The sequence below is a fragment of the Macaca mulatta genome, chromosome 6, assembly GCF_049350105.2.
Source record: "Macaca mulatta isolate MMU2019108-1 chromosome 6, T2T-MMU8v2.0, whole genome shotgun sequence".
NCBI lineage: Eukaryota > Metazoa > Chordata > Mammalia > Primates > Cercopithecidae > Macaca > Macaca mulatta.
Window position 1 is genome coordinate 124,223,138 of NC_133411.1, and position 14,795 is coordinate 124,237,932.

The 14,795-nt window shown below is 38.5% G+C and overlaps 1 protein-coding gene and 1 pseudogene across 5 annotated transcripts in view; both read right to left on the minus strand.

Annotated features, from left to right (window-relative positions):
• Nucleotides 1-10,608, minus strand: part of PGGT1B (protein geranylgeranyltransferase type I subunit beta) — an 86,006-nt gene extending 75,398 nt beyond the window's left edge. For 4 of the 5 annotated variants that reach the window (XR_013418031.1, XR_013418032.1, XR_013418030.1 and 1 more), the window contains exons 1-2: nucleotides 10,451-10,604; nucleotides 843-961 (exon numbers count right to left, since the gene is read on the minus strand). Coding sequence is in view for 2 of the 5 variants with exons in the window: in XM_078003822.1 (XP_077859948.1) it covers nucleotides 843-961; nucleotides 10,451-10,590 (259 nt within the window). In the remaining 3 variants the exon portion in view is untranslated. 5 annotated transcript variants of the gene reach the window in all.
• Nucleotides 10,609-12,268: 1,660 nt separating this feature from the next.
• On the minus strand, nucleotides 12,269-13,143 carry LOC696562 (small ribosomal subunit protein uS5 pseudogene; annotated as a pseudogene).
• Between the last annotated feature and the right edge of the window lie 1,652 nt (nucleotides 13,144-14,795).

Here is a 14,795-nt window from a genome sequence, read left to right on the forward strand (position 1 = left end):
TGTAAAATAGAGAAAATCTTTCTTTGTAAGTAAAGTTTTAGCTTATTATTTCTCCAAAGTTCACTGGATGAGATTTACATATGATTACTCCAACCAGTGAACCACAAAATGCTAACTCTTTAAAGACAGGTAAGTGGTGACCACTTCAAAAAAAAAAAAAAAGCATGATGTTCTAGGAGTTTATTTGTTTGATGTTTTTCAGGTTAGAATATATAATATGTATAAGTTATATCTATCTTAGATATTTTATGCTTAACAGAGTAATACAGTTTATAAAACGTACATATTTGTAGTTGATTATGTAATTTATGAACTCTGAGAATTCATTTAATTAATAAAAAATTTTAAAGTGTTATGAAGTATAAAAATGACTGAAGCATACATAAGAGCTTTAAGAAACTATTAAAAATGCTAATGAAACACTGGAGGGAAAACAACCAGGAAACTGAAAGAAAACTTTTTGATGGCAAAGAGTTTTTCACTGAAAAGACAAGAGTTGTTGGGAATGAAAAACAGAGTTAATGCCACAGAACTAATCAAAAATAAACACTGACTATAAATAATCAACAATCAGTCATCAATATGGAAAAGCATAGTACAGTGCCACAAGTGTGAATCTCTATTAAATTCCAGATAATTCTAAATTGTTTTCTTAAGAGATTATGATCAGATTTGTTAAGTACTATATTTCAACAGAATGGCAATGCTGCATTACAAGGAAATCACAGATAAATAAAATATGTTAACAGTATACAAGTAAGTACTAAGATTTTCTAGTCCAACGCATGTTATGTCAGGTACAACTAGTCACACTAAAAATAAAATGCTAAAAACTCACTCACTGTCTTCTGTGGGAAGGACCTGCAGGGAGTAAATCCACTCTATTATATCATCTTTGTTCACCACATCTAAGGAATCCAACATATCCAGCCCGGAGAGTGCAAAAAATGCAATCGTCAACCTAAAAGAAAAAAATGTAAAATTCCATCTTAACTATCAAACCACTTAAGTCTGAAGTCTTTCTGGTCTAGAAAAATAATAAAATCATTCTAATTTTCCAATATTTAAACAATACTTCCACCTTACAAAAGCATATATATATATATATGTGTGTGTGTATATATATATATTCTTGTAACTTAATATTATCAGTCAAGCCTTTGTTTCAATTTTTCAAAAGGGGACATTTGGGAGTTAAGAAACCAGTCCTACCCCACTGACACAAACATGACCCACTAAAGCCAGAATATCAGCAAACTGAAGGCTAAAGTAGATTTAAAAAAGGATTCTCTACAACTAATCAGTACAAATAGTACAGGGCTTAGAAATATATGAAAATGTCAATTTTCACTAATTTGTCAGGATCAATTATACTTATAGCTTATATTAAATTCTGGAGGAATATGAGAACAGTATCTTAATTCAAAGCTGTTAACAAATAATATGACTCCTTGGGAAAAGATTTATAATAAGTTTTGAGAAATACGAAACATTTAAAAAAATACAAATGTACTTACAGTCTGTTTTCCCAGAGAGTAGCACTCTTTGGTGGAATGAAAAACTATAGAGCAAAACCTTCCCCCTCTAAGACTGTACACTATAAATTGGAAATCTAAACCTGTGCTTTCATATAAAAATCAGTATCTTACTGATTGCTGTGAACACAAAGAATCTGTTATATATAATTCTTTTCATGTTGAGAAGCAGTCTCTAGTATAGCTTGAGTACTGTTATATCACTTCCATAATCTAACAATTCATATGACTAATAGTAATAAATTAATATTTCAAATTATCTGGTCTAAAATTTTACAGCAGAGCTACCTGATGTATTCTGTAACCTTTTCAATGAAGATTTTAAGAAAGAATGAAGCCTTAATGCCCTGAGGTATCCACTGTATGTAACAAATTTACTTCTCTCCTATGCATCTAGAATAGTATTATCTATAGATAGACAGAATAGTACTACAGGTTGAGTATCCCTTATCTGAATTGCTTGGGACCAGAACTGTTTCAGATTTCAGATTTTTTTAAAGTTTAGAATATTTGCATATACATAATGAGATGATATCCCACTGGGACAGGACCCAAGTCTAAATATGAAATTCATTTAAATTTCATATACATCTTACACACATGATGTGTGTATTTTATATAATAGTTTAATAATTTTGTGCATGAAACAAAGTTTGTGTTCAGTACTTATGTGTGGAATTTTTCACTTGTAGCATCATGTCAGTGCTCAAATCATTTCTGATTTTGGAGCCTCTCAGAGTTTTTGATTAGGGATGTTTAATCTGTACCAACTTTAGGAGAAATGAGAAAATAGTGATTTCTTTCTTTCTTTCTTTCTTTCTTTCTTTTTTTTTTTTTTTAGGGCATAATTATCTCTCTGATCCCTGGTGGAAAAAGACTAGCAACCATCAGATAACAGGAGGAGATATAAGAAAGTGATTTAATTCCAACCAAAGCTTAAGGACAAAAACTAAAACTAAAGAGATTTGGGTACACTTAAGAACAATAAATATTTGGGAAACATATTATTGAGAGACTATTACTATGTATTAGTCAAAGAGCTGGGACATTTCTCATATATTATCTCAGTTTAATCCTAACAACACACTGAGATCTATCTGAATTAGAAAGGTAATTTATCTAGGTAAGATCAGGGCAGTGGAAGATTAAGGGCAGTGGAACTCCTTTATGTGGAAAGCAGTGTCGCACAGTAGTTCAAAGCTCAGACTCTGCAGTCAAATGACCTGGGTTCAAATTCCAAGTTGGCCAATTTCACTAGACTGACCACATGACTCTGGGCAGGATACCTAAATTTTTCTAATCAGCTTCTGATAATTATTTTAATCATTACTATACTTTATACAGTTATTGTGCTTACCTGCTCACAATAAGCACTCAATAAATGGAAGCCATTATCATTGGTCTGCCATAATTTGGAGGGACAGGAGTAACAATGACTTTAGGATCTAATTACACTCTATAACACTATAGGCCTTTTCTATAGACTCTCGGTTGTAACCATTTTCCCCAGAGGAATGTGCTTCTCCAAACACAATGATACTTTAGACATGGGAAAAACCTCTACATAATAGCAACCAAGTTTGAAAATCACTGCCCTTGGTGGTAATTATGTCTCATGAGATAAGGTCCACTTTGTTTGTATGCACTCAAATATTTACTGAACTAATAAAGGCTCTGAAATACTATATCTAACCCTCCTGGAGAGCTCTAACAGGGTTTTTGGTTTTGATGTAACATATAAAGTGAATGATTATCTTTATAGTCAGGTACAATTAGCATCTACTAATGTAGTTTATTAAAGTGTTATTAAGGAAAAGGACAAAAAGAAGACAGAGACAAAAGTGGAGGAAAACATGAAGGACTTGAGGTCGGATAGTGGATAAAACAAAGATCTTCCTGTCAGTAAAAGCGATGTAGTTAGAGAATTTATGCAAAAGGCTATAAAAACAAGGTGGGATTTTTTTCTAAATTAATAAATTCAGAAATGATCTAGTCCATCTCTTTAATTTTCTAACTGAAGAAAATAAAATCCAAAAAACTCAAGTAATTTACCTGAAATTTCAACACTGGACAATCAAAACTACTCAAGAAGTCTAGGTCCCAAAATGGTGTTCTCCACAGGGGTGCTTCTCAAACCTGGCTGCTCATTAGAATCTGCTTAAAAATGACCAAAACACTACAAACATAACATAGAGATCAAGGTCCTACTTCACAATCAAATCTATGGGTGTAAGGTGGGGTCTGGGCCCTTTGGGTTTGTTTTTGTATTTAATTTCCCCAGTAATTTTAATGTGCAGGCAGGTTTCAGAAGCACTGTTCTAGAACAGTGGTTCTCTACTGGGAACACTGCCCCTAACGTTAACACATCAGAATCAAACATTCTTGGTTGTCACAGTGGAGAAGGGAGTTACTGGCATCAAGTGGATAAAAGCCAGGGCTGCTGCTAAATGTCTACAACACACAGGACAGGCCCATCATACAACCAAGAATTATCTCATCTAAAATGTCAATAGTGCTGAGGTTGAGAAAACCTGCTTTAAAGTCATACTCTTATCTGTATATGTTATCTGAATGATCTGTTTGTCATGTTACTTGCTCCTGGATATGAACGCACTATTTATATGTAAGTACCAAATACAAAAAATCAGCCATGTGATGGTATTTTAAAATCTTGCATACTTAATTATTACAGGCTCCTGAAAGTCCAGCATTTTCAACTCATGGATGAAGACTTAGGTTGAGACCATAAGGTTTATGAGATTAACAGAGTTATGGTGAATGGCTTATGTTTATAAAGAGAGGTCCCATCAGAAACGCTTGGCAGAAAGAACCAATAAGTCACTTTGGGGCAAATACCTGGCCTCCCTTTAAAATAGTCTGGGAAACCATTCCCCTTCCGATCACACCAGAATTCTCAAGTAGTCCTAAAACTGAAAGAAAGAATTAAAACAAGCCACAAAAAACACAAAGGAATTTTGGGCTGTGGGCCTCTGAGAGAAATAATATAATGTAGGGTTTTATGGTTCCTAGATGACTTCTACTTGGGAATAAACTGCTGGGCAACCTGACTCAGCACAGGTGTATAGAGGGGTAACTGTGCGAACACATGCACCTAAAATCAAGCCAGTGAAGTTATTTTTACTTTATTACTTCTTTCAGAAATATCTGTTTATTCTCTTTCTTTCTTCTTTTCCCTAGAACTCAATCTGAGTCTGCAGCCTAAGAAGTAGAAATAAGCAAGCAATATCTTTCTGTTCACCCCTCTTCTACCACTCTGAATAATATGTATAAGAAGTTTATCTTACAAGGATGAAAAACTAACATCCCCCAACCCCCAATCAAGTCGCTTTACCAAAGAATCAATTCACAGACAAGAGAGTTAACCTAAGTGTGTCCAAAAGATGTCAAATATTCCAGGCTTAAGAACACATATACCCCAAAGATAAAATAAGAACAACAAGAAAGCTGGGCGCAGTGGCTCACTCCTGTAATCCCAGCACTTTGGGAGGTCAAGGTGGGCGGATCAACTGAGGTCAGGAATTCTAGACAAGCTTGGCCAACATGGTGAAACTCCATCTCCACTAAAAAAACAAAAAGTCAGCGAGGCGTGGTGGCGGGTGCCTGTAATCTCAGCTACTAGGGAGGCTGAGGCAGGAGACTCACTTGAACTCAGCAAGTGGAGGTTACAGTGAGTTGAGGTTGCAGTGAGCTGAGATCGTATCATCGCACACCAGCCTGGGCAACAACAGCGAAACACCGTCACAAAAAAAAAAAAAAAAAAAAAAAAAAGAATGAAAAACAGTCTATAGTCTGGATAGTGGAAAAAAGAACTTAATCATACTGATTTAAGGAATATATTGAAAACACTAGTTTATGACAGTTGACTAGATTCCCAAACTTTGGATCGCTTGTCCTGACCCTTTCTGGTGCAACCCCTTCCTTTCCCAGTCTCTCCAAGTGTCTTAAACAATGGACTACATTCATGCCTAGATACCAGATGGGCCTATGGCTACATCATATTGCAGAGTTCTAAAATTATAAACAAGCATCTACATTAAGAAATAACACAAATAAAATTGATAACCATGTCAGTGAAGAGAGAGCCTTAGAGGATATATTAGACTTAATCATGAAGTTAAAATACTAGCACATAGATGCTGCCATAATACTTCGAAACAAATGACTGAAAGACTGCACGAATTCTGGAATTTGAAGCATTATTCTTCATTTACAATTGTTTTTCAATGGCTGATTCATCTGGTAAATACTTTTAAATACAGTCACATATCTGTGAAATTATTTAACTTGTAAAATAGTTTTTGTACTACCATAATTTTTCAGTAAGAAACATCTACTGAACACCTACTAGAGATTAGATGTCATGACAAAAATGAATAAAGCTTCCTAACCTTAAGGAGGTTACATGTTAAGTGCTATTATAGAAATCATCTTCTTCCTTTCTCAACTGGCTCCTTTTGCCTTTTATTCTCCAGACCAGATGGTAGTTCCAATTCAAGAATCCTGGGACTCCTCCTTCTTCTTCATCCCCTCTTCTCTAGCCCTACTTCACTGCCTCAGCATCTCTCTCCTGGAGTACCACATCAGTGGCCTCATCGGTCTCCTTGGTTCTGGTCCTGTACCATGTGATATATGGCTATACAAATGACTACTCCTGTCACTTACATGATATCCAACTCATGTTTCTAGATAAGCACACAAAGCTTTCCATGATCTGATGCATGCCTACCTCTTTAGATTACATTCCTACCACATCCCTTTACATTTTGAACCACTACTAGAGAACTAAGTGAAGTTTTCTGCTCAACACTCACTTCTCCAGCTTTATTCTTCTTATTGTCCATTTGCAACAACAACAACAAAACACTGGAACACATTCTTTAAGATTTAGCTTTGCGGTTACTTCTTCCAAGAAGCCTTCTCTAGTCCCTGTCTCTCTTCAGGCGGAGCTACTTAGGTACTTTCAGAATGCCCTCAGAATATCACAATCATTTTGTGTAGTCAGGGGATTAGCCATATCAGAATCATCTGGGCACTTGTCAGAAATGCAGCATCTTCAGCTCACATTCAACATCACACTCCTCAGCTACTGCAATATACTTTAACAGACTGCTTCATGCAACACTGCACCTCTTTTGCCTACCATTAGATTTATAGTTCCCATAAAGTAAATTTCTAAGACCTTAGAGGTTCTCTGCTGCTCCTACACATAAAATACCATACAGACACTCCATTAAAAGTCAATAACTTTACAGAGGACAGGGATGCACAGGAGTATTCATCTAAAAATACAATGACGCAGGCTTATGCAATCAGAATCTGCATTTTAACAAGATCCCCAAGTGATTCACATGCCCATTAGAGTTGGGAATCACTGCTGTAATAACTGCGTATTTGTTTCTACTATAAGGCAAACAGTCTCTAACTTTAGCCTGCATTAGAACCACCTGAGATGCTTGTTATAATGCAGACTCCCAAGGCCCATACAGAATCCAGTGAAGGTCTGGGAAGGGGCCCAGGTATGTACATTTTTATAAGCACATACAGGTCATTACTTAGAGCCTCCGACCACTACACTTTCAAAGATGTACTGCTAGACTGTGATATATTTAAGACAACGGGGGCGGTGGCTCATGCCTGTAATCCCAGCACTTTGGGAGACTGCGGCGGGTGGATCACAAGGTCAAGAGACCCAGACCACCCTGGCCAACATGGTGAAACCCCATCTCCACTCAAAATACAAAAAATTAGCTGAGCATGGTGGCACACACCTGTAGTCCCAGCTACTCGGGAGGCTGAGGCAGGAGAATCACTTGTCCCAGGAGGCGGAAGTTGCAGTAAGGAGAGACGGCACCACTGCACTCCAGCCTGGCGACAGAATGAGACTCTGTCTCAAAAAAAAAAAAAGCAAGGAAATGAAAGAACAAAGTAGTTGCAGAATGGGAGGCAGCAGAGAGGTTACAACACAGGATACATAGGGGAAAATAGAGGGTCATGAGAATACGAAGACTAGCTAGATTGTAAATGCCTTGTGAAATAAAAGCTAACTGCTTAAACCCTTCTTCTAGAACAGCTGACTGTAAAAATAACAGAAAATTGTCACTAATTTGTTCCTTAATAAAAAGGACTACTCTAATTCCTATTACCCAAATACATATGGCAACAATAACTCATAAACCACACTAAACTCCCTAAACTACTTATAAAAGAAACCTGGTGATTGATAAAGCTCCCAATGCAAGATATAATATTCACTTGAGTTCTAAACTAGTAACTATCATTTTAAGAAGTCAATATAAAAGAAAAATCTCTGATGAAACAACAGACAATACACTTTTTATTTTCATAAAGTTATCGTCACTAGAAAAGTAAAAATTATTCCTATTGGTCAGGCTAAAAGAAACAGGAAAATAAGAGTAATTTTGCCAAAACAGTGAATCAGAAAATAAGTGTCTAAATATCCAGTCTAATATTAGCCTTCTCAAAAGTCAGCTTTTTCATACCTATTGGTAAAAACAAATGAACAGAGGAACACTTGAATCATTGGTTTAACACTGTATCCCTGTACCTAGACACACGGGGAGGCACTCTATGAATGACTGTGGAAATTAACCAGGTAAGACTTGTGGCTTGCCCAATGTATTGTTTTGTCTTAAAAATCAGCAGAAACTTTGTGACCAGTCACCTTTGCTGAAAAGGTTGGAGTTTCTTCACAAGCATTTTAAAGTCAGTTATGAATCACATGCACCACAAAAGAACTTAGTGCTAAGGAAAATAAAGTCTGTGAGTTAGGAAAGAGAAAAACTTAAAAAACACTACAGAAACCGATATATGCAGTTATCTTAAATGCAGTTATGTGGGCTATAAGAAAACCAAAATGACGTAAAAATTCTATTCATGTGACGAACATTAGACAAAAAAGATATAATATTGCTTAACCAATGCACTAAGGTGTTATATATCTGTTATCTAATATGTAACACTTGCTGTCGACCCTATGCTTATACTGAAGTTAAATAAGTCAGAAATTTGTGCTGTTTTACTTATGCTGTGAACGGAATTACACAGTTTAATGCCAAAGTACATTTATTCTATATGGATTTGTCCAAGCTGGAATTTTATAGAACAGGCCAAACACATTCGCACTTTGAAAATGCAATCACAGACTTACAGTGATAGCTGCAAGCAAAGTTCAACTGTTTAACAATCACAATTTAATCAGCTCACAAGACTTATACACTGCATGTATCCAAACAGTGTATGTATACGATAAATATGCATATTATGTATCAATAACAAAAACAGGATGGAAGACTTTTTATACAAACGCTTTGAATCACATAAAATTAATCCCCATTAAGATATAAATGATTTATCAACATTTTAAAACATCTCATATCACTACAATCATAATCTTTCGATATGGAAATCTGAATCTTTCAGTGAAGGTATGGGCTCTGCTAATCAATCAACAACTATGGGAGAAGGAAGGATACACACGTTTCACTCTTTTGTAAGAATCTGTTCATCCTTCAGGGCTCAGGTCACATTACTCAACAAATATTTCTTAGTGCTTCTCATATACCAGGTACTATTTAAGGACCTAGTGCAAACTAAGATGTTGCAAATGTTGAAGTAGAAACAATTGCCACCGGCCAATATGGCAACTGAGCACTTGAAGGGTGGTGGCTACTGCAAACAGAATAACGTAATTTTTAATTTTATTTAATTAATTCAAATCGAAATAGCCAAATGTGGCTAGTGGCCACCAGATTGGACAGGGCAGCCCAGTCCTAAGTATAGAGGTAAACAAGATAGACAAAAATGTTACCTTTGTGAAGTTTATAATCCAGTGTAATAGAAAGATATTAAACAAATAAACCAATAAATACATAATGTTTAAGGTGGTCTTGGAAGTGGTCCCTTTGGGAAGGGTGTTTAAGGAAGGCCTCTCTAAAGAAATCTGGATTATGTACATGCCTGTCTATATACTCTTATGAACCCTACACTAACATATAGCACAGAAATCTATACAAATGCTTGTCTTGTTCAGCTGTACTCTAGCACCTACCATAATATAGTTCCTGACCAAGTGTGCAGAAGTAATCTGCAAAGCTCCCCAAACTGATCCAGTCATATAGTGTTCAAAATACACCAGTAACTCAGAATTTAGAAAACGTGGGGAGAGAACACAGCAAAAACAATCTGCTCTTTCCTCCCAACCAGTCTCAAGCAGCTTTTGAGCCTCACTTCAAAACACAGCATTGCGGAGCAAAGATCGCCTTCTCCTTTCTTCTCATCCCCGGCTTCTACTGTAAATGAAGTCGCTTAGCCTCTGCCGCATCACACTCTTCAGCTATTGCAATACTTTGAACAGGCTGCTTCACGCAACACCGCACCTCTTTCGCCTACCATTAGATTTACAGTTCCCATGAAGTTTCTAAGACCTTAGAGGTTCTCTGCCGCTCCTACATATAAAACACCATACAGACACTCTATTAAGAGTTAATGACTTTACAGAGGACAGAGATGCATAGGAGTATTCATCTAAAAATACGACGACAAACTTTGTCCTTTTCCTTTCACACTCGGAAGTAACGAGGCAAAGCGACAGGCTATGAGAAGGAGTAAAAAAGAAGCTCAGAGTTGCCAGAAAATAATGGGAAGTGAAAACGGCGGAAACTGGAGATTCTACAGCCCTGGATGTACAGCCTTCCAGACCTTCCCACCGTACGGCGGGGGAGTGAGAGTAACCTCAAGCCCGCTTGAAACCAGTCAGTGCCAGGTGGGCGGCGGCGCAGTCCCCTTCGGGCGCCCAGTTTGCGGTCCAACTCCGCCGCGCCTTTCCGCTGGGGCCCGGGCCTTGTGCCAGCCTGGCTGACTGTGCCACCAGTTACCTGCTTGTCTCGAGCGAAGAGTAGCGCTCCGGCAAAACCTGGAGGCAGCGCTGGAAAAATCGCACGTGCCGATCCCGCAAGAAATCCAGCCGCTCCCCCTCACCGCTCCCTGCTAGCCTCTCGTCCTCAGTGGCCGCCATGCTGCTCCGGAAGCGACGTCCGCCGCGACCCGGAATCAGTTGGCGCGCGGAATGAAAGAACCCTCCTGGGCTGACCCGGAGGTGCCGGGTGAGGGGACCTGCGCTCGCCGCAGACTAAGCCAGTATTTGAAACCGCTATCATCTGGGTCTTGTGCAGCACTTCCTCTCTCCATATCTCCTTAGCTAGAGCATGACCCAGCCATTTCTACCCAAAGCCCTCGAGGCTTGTAAACACCTCGCAGGCTTGTGAAAATCCAGTCCACATATCCCTCCGTCAGAATTTTTATCTTGGGAAGCCCAAGGTCAAAAGCATCAAGTTCGCTTTGAGACAATGCTGGCTCTGTAGAACCTGAGGATGGTATATCTGAAAACGGGGATGGATCACTATAAACTTGCTAACAGATTCATTTTTGGAGGGCCAGTTTTAAGCTGAACGGTTAGGGAAACGAAACAAAAAGCAAAAACAAAACAGTGGAGATAAATGTTTATTGACACTACGAAAGTTCAGAGACTTTCCTAATCCTAATCCTTTCTGGATACCAGAAATCACTTAAAAATCTGTATATAATGCCCCCAAACATATACAACATGCATATTCATATCTATGTGTGACTGCTTGCGTCATGCTTTTACAAATCCTAGATTTTACTTTCCTTGAGTCCACGTGTTATCAAGAATCAATGGTGCATCAATCTGCAACAGCAAAATAAACCCAACATCTTCTCCAATTACCTGCATTCTAAAAAAAATTAAACGTGCTTCTAGTTCCCCCCCCCCCATAGGGATTTAAGTTGTTTTAGCCATTATACTATGCCCTTTAAATGTTCATGAGGCATTCCTGGGTAGCGGAGTGGGGGGATCCACCCAATAATAGAACTAAACTAGGTTACCTGTAATCAACTTAACTAATAAAATTTTGGGTATAGTTTTGTTAGCTTTCTTAGAAAACGTAATTCTTATACTCTATGGGGCGGTATTCCTGCATGTCTTTACAAAATACTACATTAACAAACTGCCAGAGATGGATACTAGGTTGTCCTCGGTACTTTCCTACAAATACGGAGCTCACAGTCCTTGCCCATCAGGTATGCCCAGTCTGGAGTTTTCACTGTTATTACAATTAAGATCTCTCACTTAGCACACATACCCCCAAATACCTGAAGATTTTCAATGTGGAGTCTTATACACGTTTAACTTACTGGAATCAGCTATGGACACTCTATACATTCTCAGAAAATTAATTCTAATAAACATGGCCCTTAAGTTAGGGAAACCAAATATTTCATCTGATTCTCAGTTCAAGGACTAGCAATCTGATCCAAATCTGGAGGAAAAATTTGCGATGTGGGACTCATTGAGAGATAATATAGAATGCCTCCTGGGTTGGTAAAAGGTTTCCATGAGTGATTTTAGCCATGTAAGATTTTTGGCATATGCATAACAGAATGGGAATGATAGAACATCTATATAATTGAATATTATTTAGCCACTACATGATGATGTCTGAATTATGTAGAAATGTACGAAAATGTGTAATGCAATTATGGCATAGTAATTAATATGTACTATATGACTGTAACAATTTAAAAATATGTAGGTATGTTTTTTGTAAAAGTTACCCTGGAATTATGAGTACTTTATAACATTTCTTCTTTAGTGTTTCTATATTTCTTATTAATGTACTTTTTTTTTTTCCAGGCTTACTTCACTTTATTTTTCTTGTACAACCCTATGTTGTAGCCACCACTGGAGCCTGGGTCCTCTGCACAGAGACTCTGGTGTGGGTCTTGAGGAGGTGGTCAGTGAATTCCTGATAGGGAGCCTTGGTGAATACAGTCTCCTTCCAGAGGTCAGGGGTCAGCCTGCTGTAGGCCTTAGAGATGGCATCAAAAATGACCATGGCAAAGTTGCGCAGGATGGCAGTGCGGCCCTTGACTGAGGTGTAGCAGTCATCCATACCAGCCATCAGCAGCAGCTTCTTGGCCATGGGGGCCAACGATGCCAGTGCCCCTGGGTGCAGGGATGACCTGGGCCAGCACAGAGCCGTTGCAGCCTGTCACCTTGCAAGGGATGGTGTGGGGCTTGCCAATCTTGTTCCCCCAGTAGCCTCTGCACATGGGCACAACGGAGAGCTTGGCCAGGATGATGGCCCCGTGGATGGCAGTGGCCACCTCCTTGGAGCTTAACACCCAGATCAGTGTGGCCATTGTGCCGGATGGCAACAAACACCTTAAACCTGGTGCATTGGCCGGTGCGGGTCTGCTTTTGCACTGGCATGTGTTCAAAACTTCATCCCTGAGAGAGGCCCCAGGAAAAAGTCAATGATCACAGACTCCTTGATAGGTAGAGAGAAGAGACAGATCGCCTCCAGGGACTTAATCTTCATGTCCTTGACCAGGCGGCCCAGCTTGGTGACAAGCATCTACTCCTTGGCCTTGGCCTTGCCTCCGGGAGCTCCGCGGCTGGCCCTGACCCACTCTATGGCCGCGATCCCAGTTCCCCATCTCAGGGCCAGCTGTGACCCCAGTTCCCCATCCCAGGCCCCCTGCTGCACTGGCGTCATCCGCGATTTGGTGTTTTCTCGGAGAAGAAGCTAGTGTACTTTTTAAACCAGTAAAAGAAATGTTTATTTGATATCTAGTTTATGAACTTGTAACTTCTATGAACTCTGTAACTGAAGATATTTGTGTTTATCTTACATCTTTTATGTAAAGGATCTATATAATAAATTCATCATTTATTTCAGATTCAGCTAGAAAAACTGATTTCTTCGGAGGAACTTCCATACTTTTATTTAAAAAAAAAAATCAAAAAACAAAGCCATAAGAATCACATCATGCAGAATGCTTACCTTAGATACAGGAATTTGAAAGCTGCATTTCCGTGCAACAAAAAGCAACATGTAAAAAGCAATATGTAAGAAACGTTTTTTGTATCTTGTAGCTTCTCAGTTCTGCTTTTAAATTCCCTTATCTTGCTCTATATTTTATTTATGTATTTATTTTTGGAGATGGAGTCTCACTCTGTTGCCCAGGCTGGAGTACAGTGGCGCAATCTCAGCTGACTGCAACCTCCGCCTTCCAGGTCCAGGCGATTCTCCTGCCTCAGCCTCTCAAGTAGCTGGGAGTACAGGCGTGAACTACCACACCAGGTTAATTTTTGTATTTTCAGTAGAGACGGGGTTTTACCATGTTGGCCAGGCTGGTCTTGAATTCCTGACCTCACGTGATACGCCCACCTTGGCCTCCCAAAGTGCTGGAATTACAAGCCTGAGCCACTGCGCCCAGCCTCTATATTTTATCTCTAAACGACTTCAAATCATTACAAAAAAGTTTTGGAAAAAAAGTAACAAAACCAGCACTCCTGTTTAAGGATCTTTTAGGTCAATTTTCTCATTCTGCCCAATAACTGTACAAATCAGAATTCAGTTTCTAAAATTTGGAAGCCATCTACTTTGAATATTAACTATAAAATAAGAAAAGATTTTGATCACTACTCATAGTACATTTCTGAGTCATTTAACCTAAATGCATCACATTAACAACGAAAGATAAAGATTATCTAAGACAAAAATTGTAAGAAATAAATTTCCTATGTTTTTATGTATATAGTATCTTTCCTATGAGAACAAATTAAAGTTAGAAAGGAATATTTTATAATATGAAAAGTTGAACTGTATTCAATTACATTGTGTTTTCATGTATAAAAGTTTAGAAATTTAAGAACTAACTCTTTTGACCAAATATGTTAATCTAACAGCTTTAAAAGATCTTATTTCTTCATTCCTTCCTTCATTCATTTTAGAGACAGGGTCTCACTCTCTCACCCAGGCTGGAGGGCAGTGGTGCCATAGTAGCTCACTGCAACCTGGAATTCCTGGGTTCAAGTGATCCTCCTACCTTATCCTCCCAAGTAGCTGGGACTATAGGTGTGTGTCACCATACCCAGTTAATTAAATTTTTTTTTCATAGAGACAGGGTCTCCCTGTATTGCCCATGCTAGTGTCAAACTCCAGGCCTCGATTCTCCTACCTTGACCTCTGAAAGTGCTGGGATTACAGGCATGAGCCACCATGCCCCACCTGAAACATTTTAAGTGCTATCAAGAGAAATCACAGTATTCTAAAGCTGGCTTATTTCAGATGATGTTTCAGAACAAAGAATTTTCCTATTTTGAGGCAAACAGAAGCAGAAAAGAAAACTGCA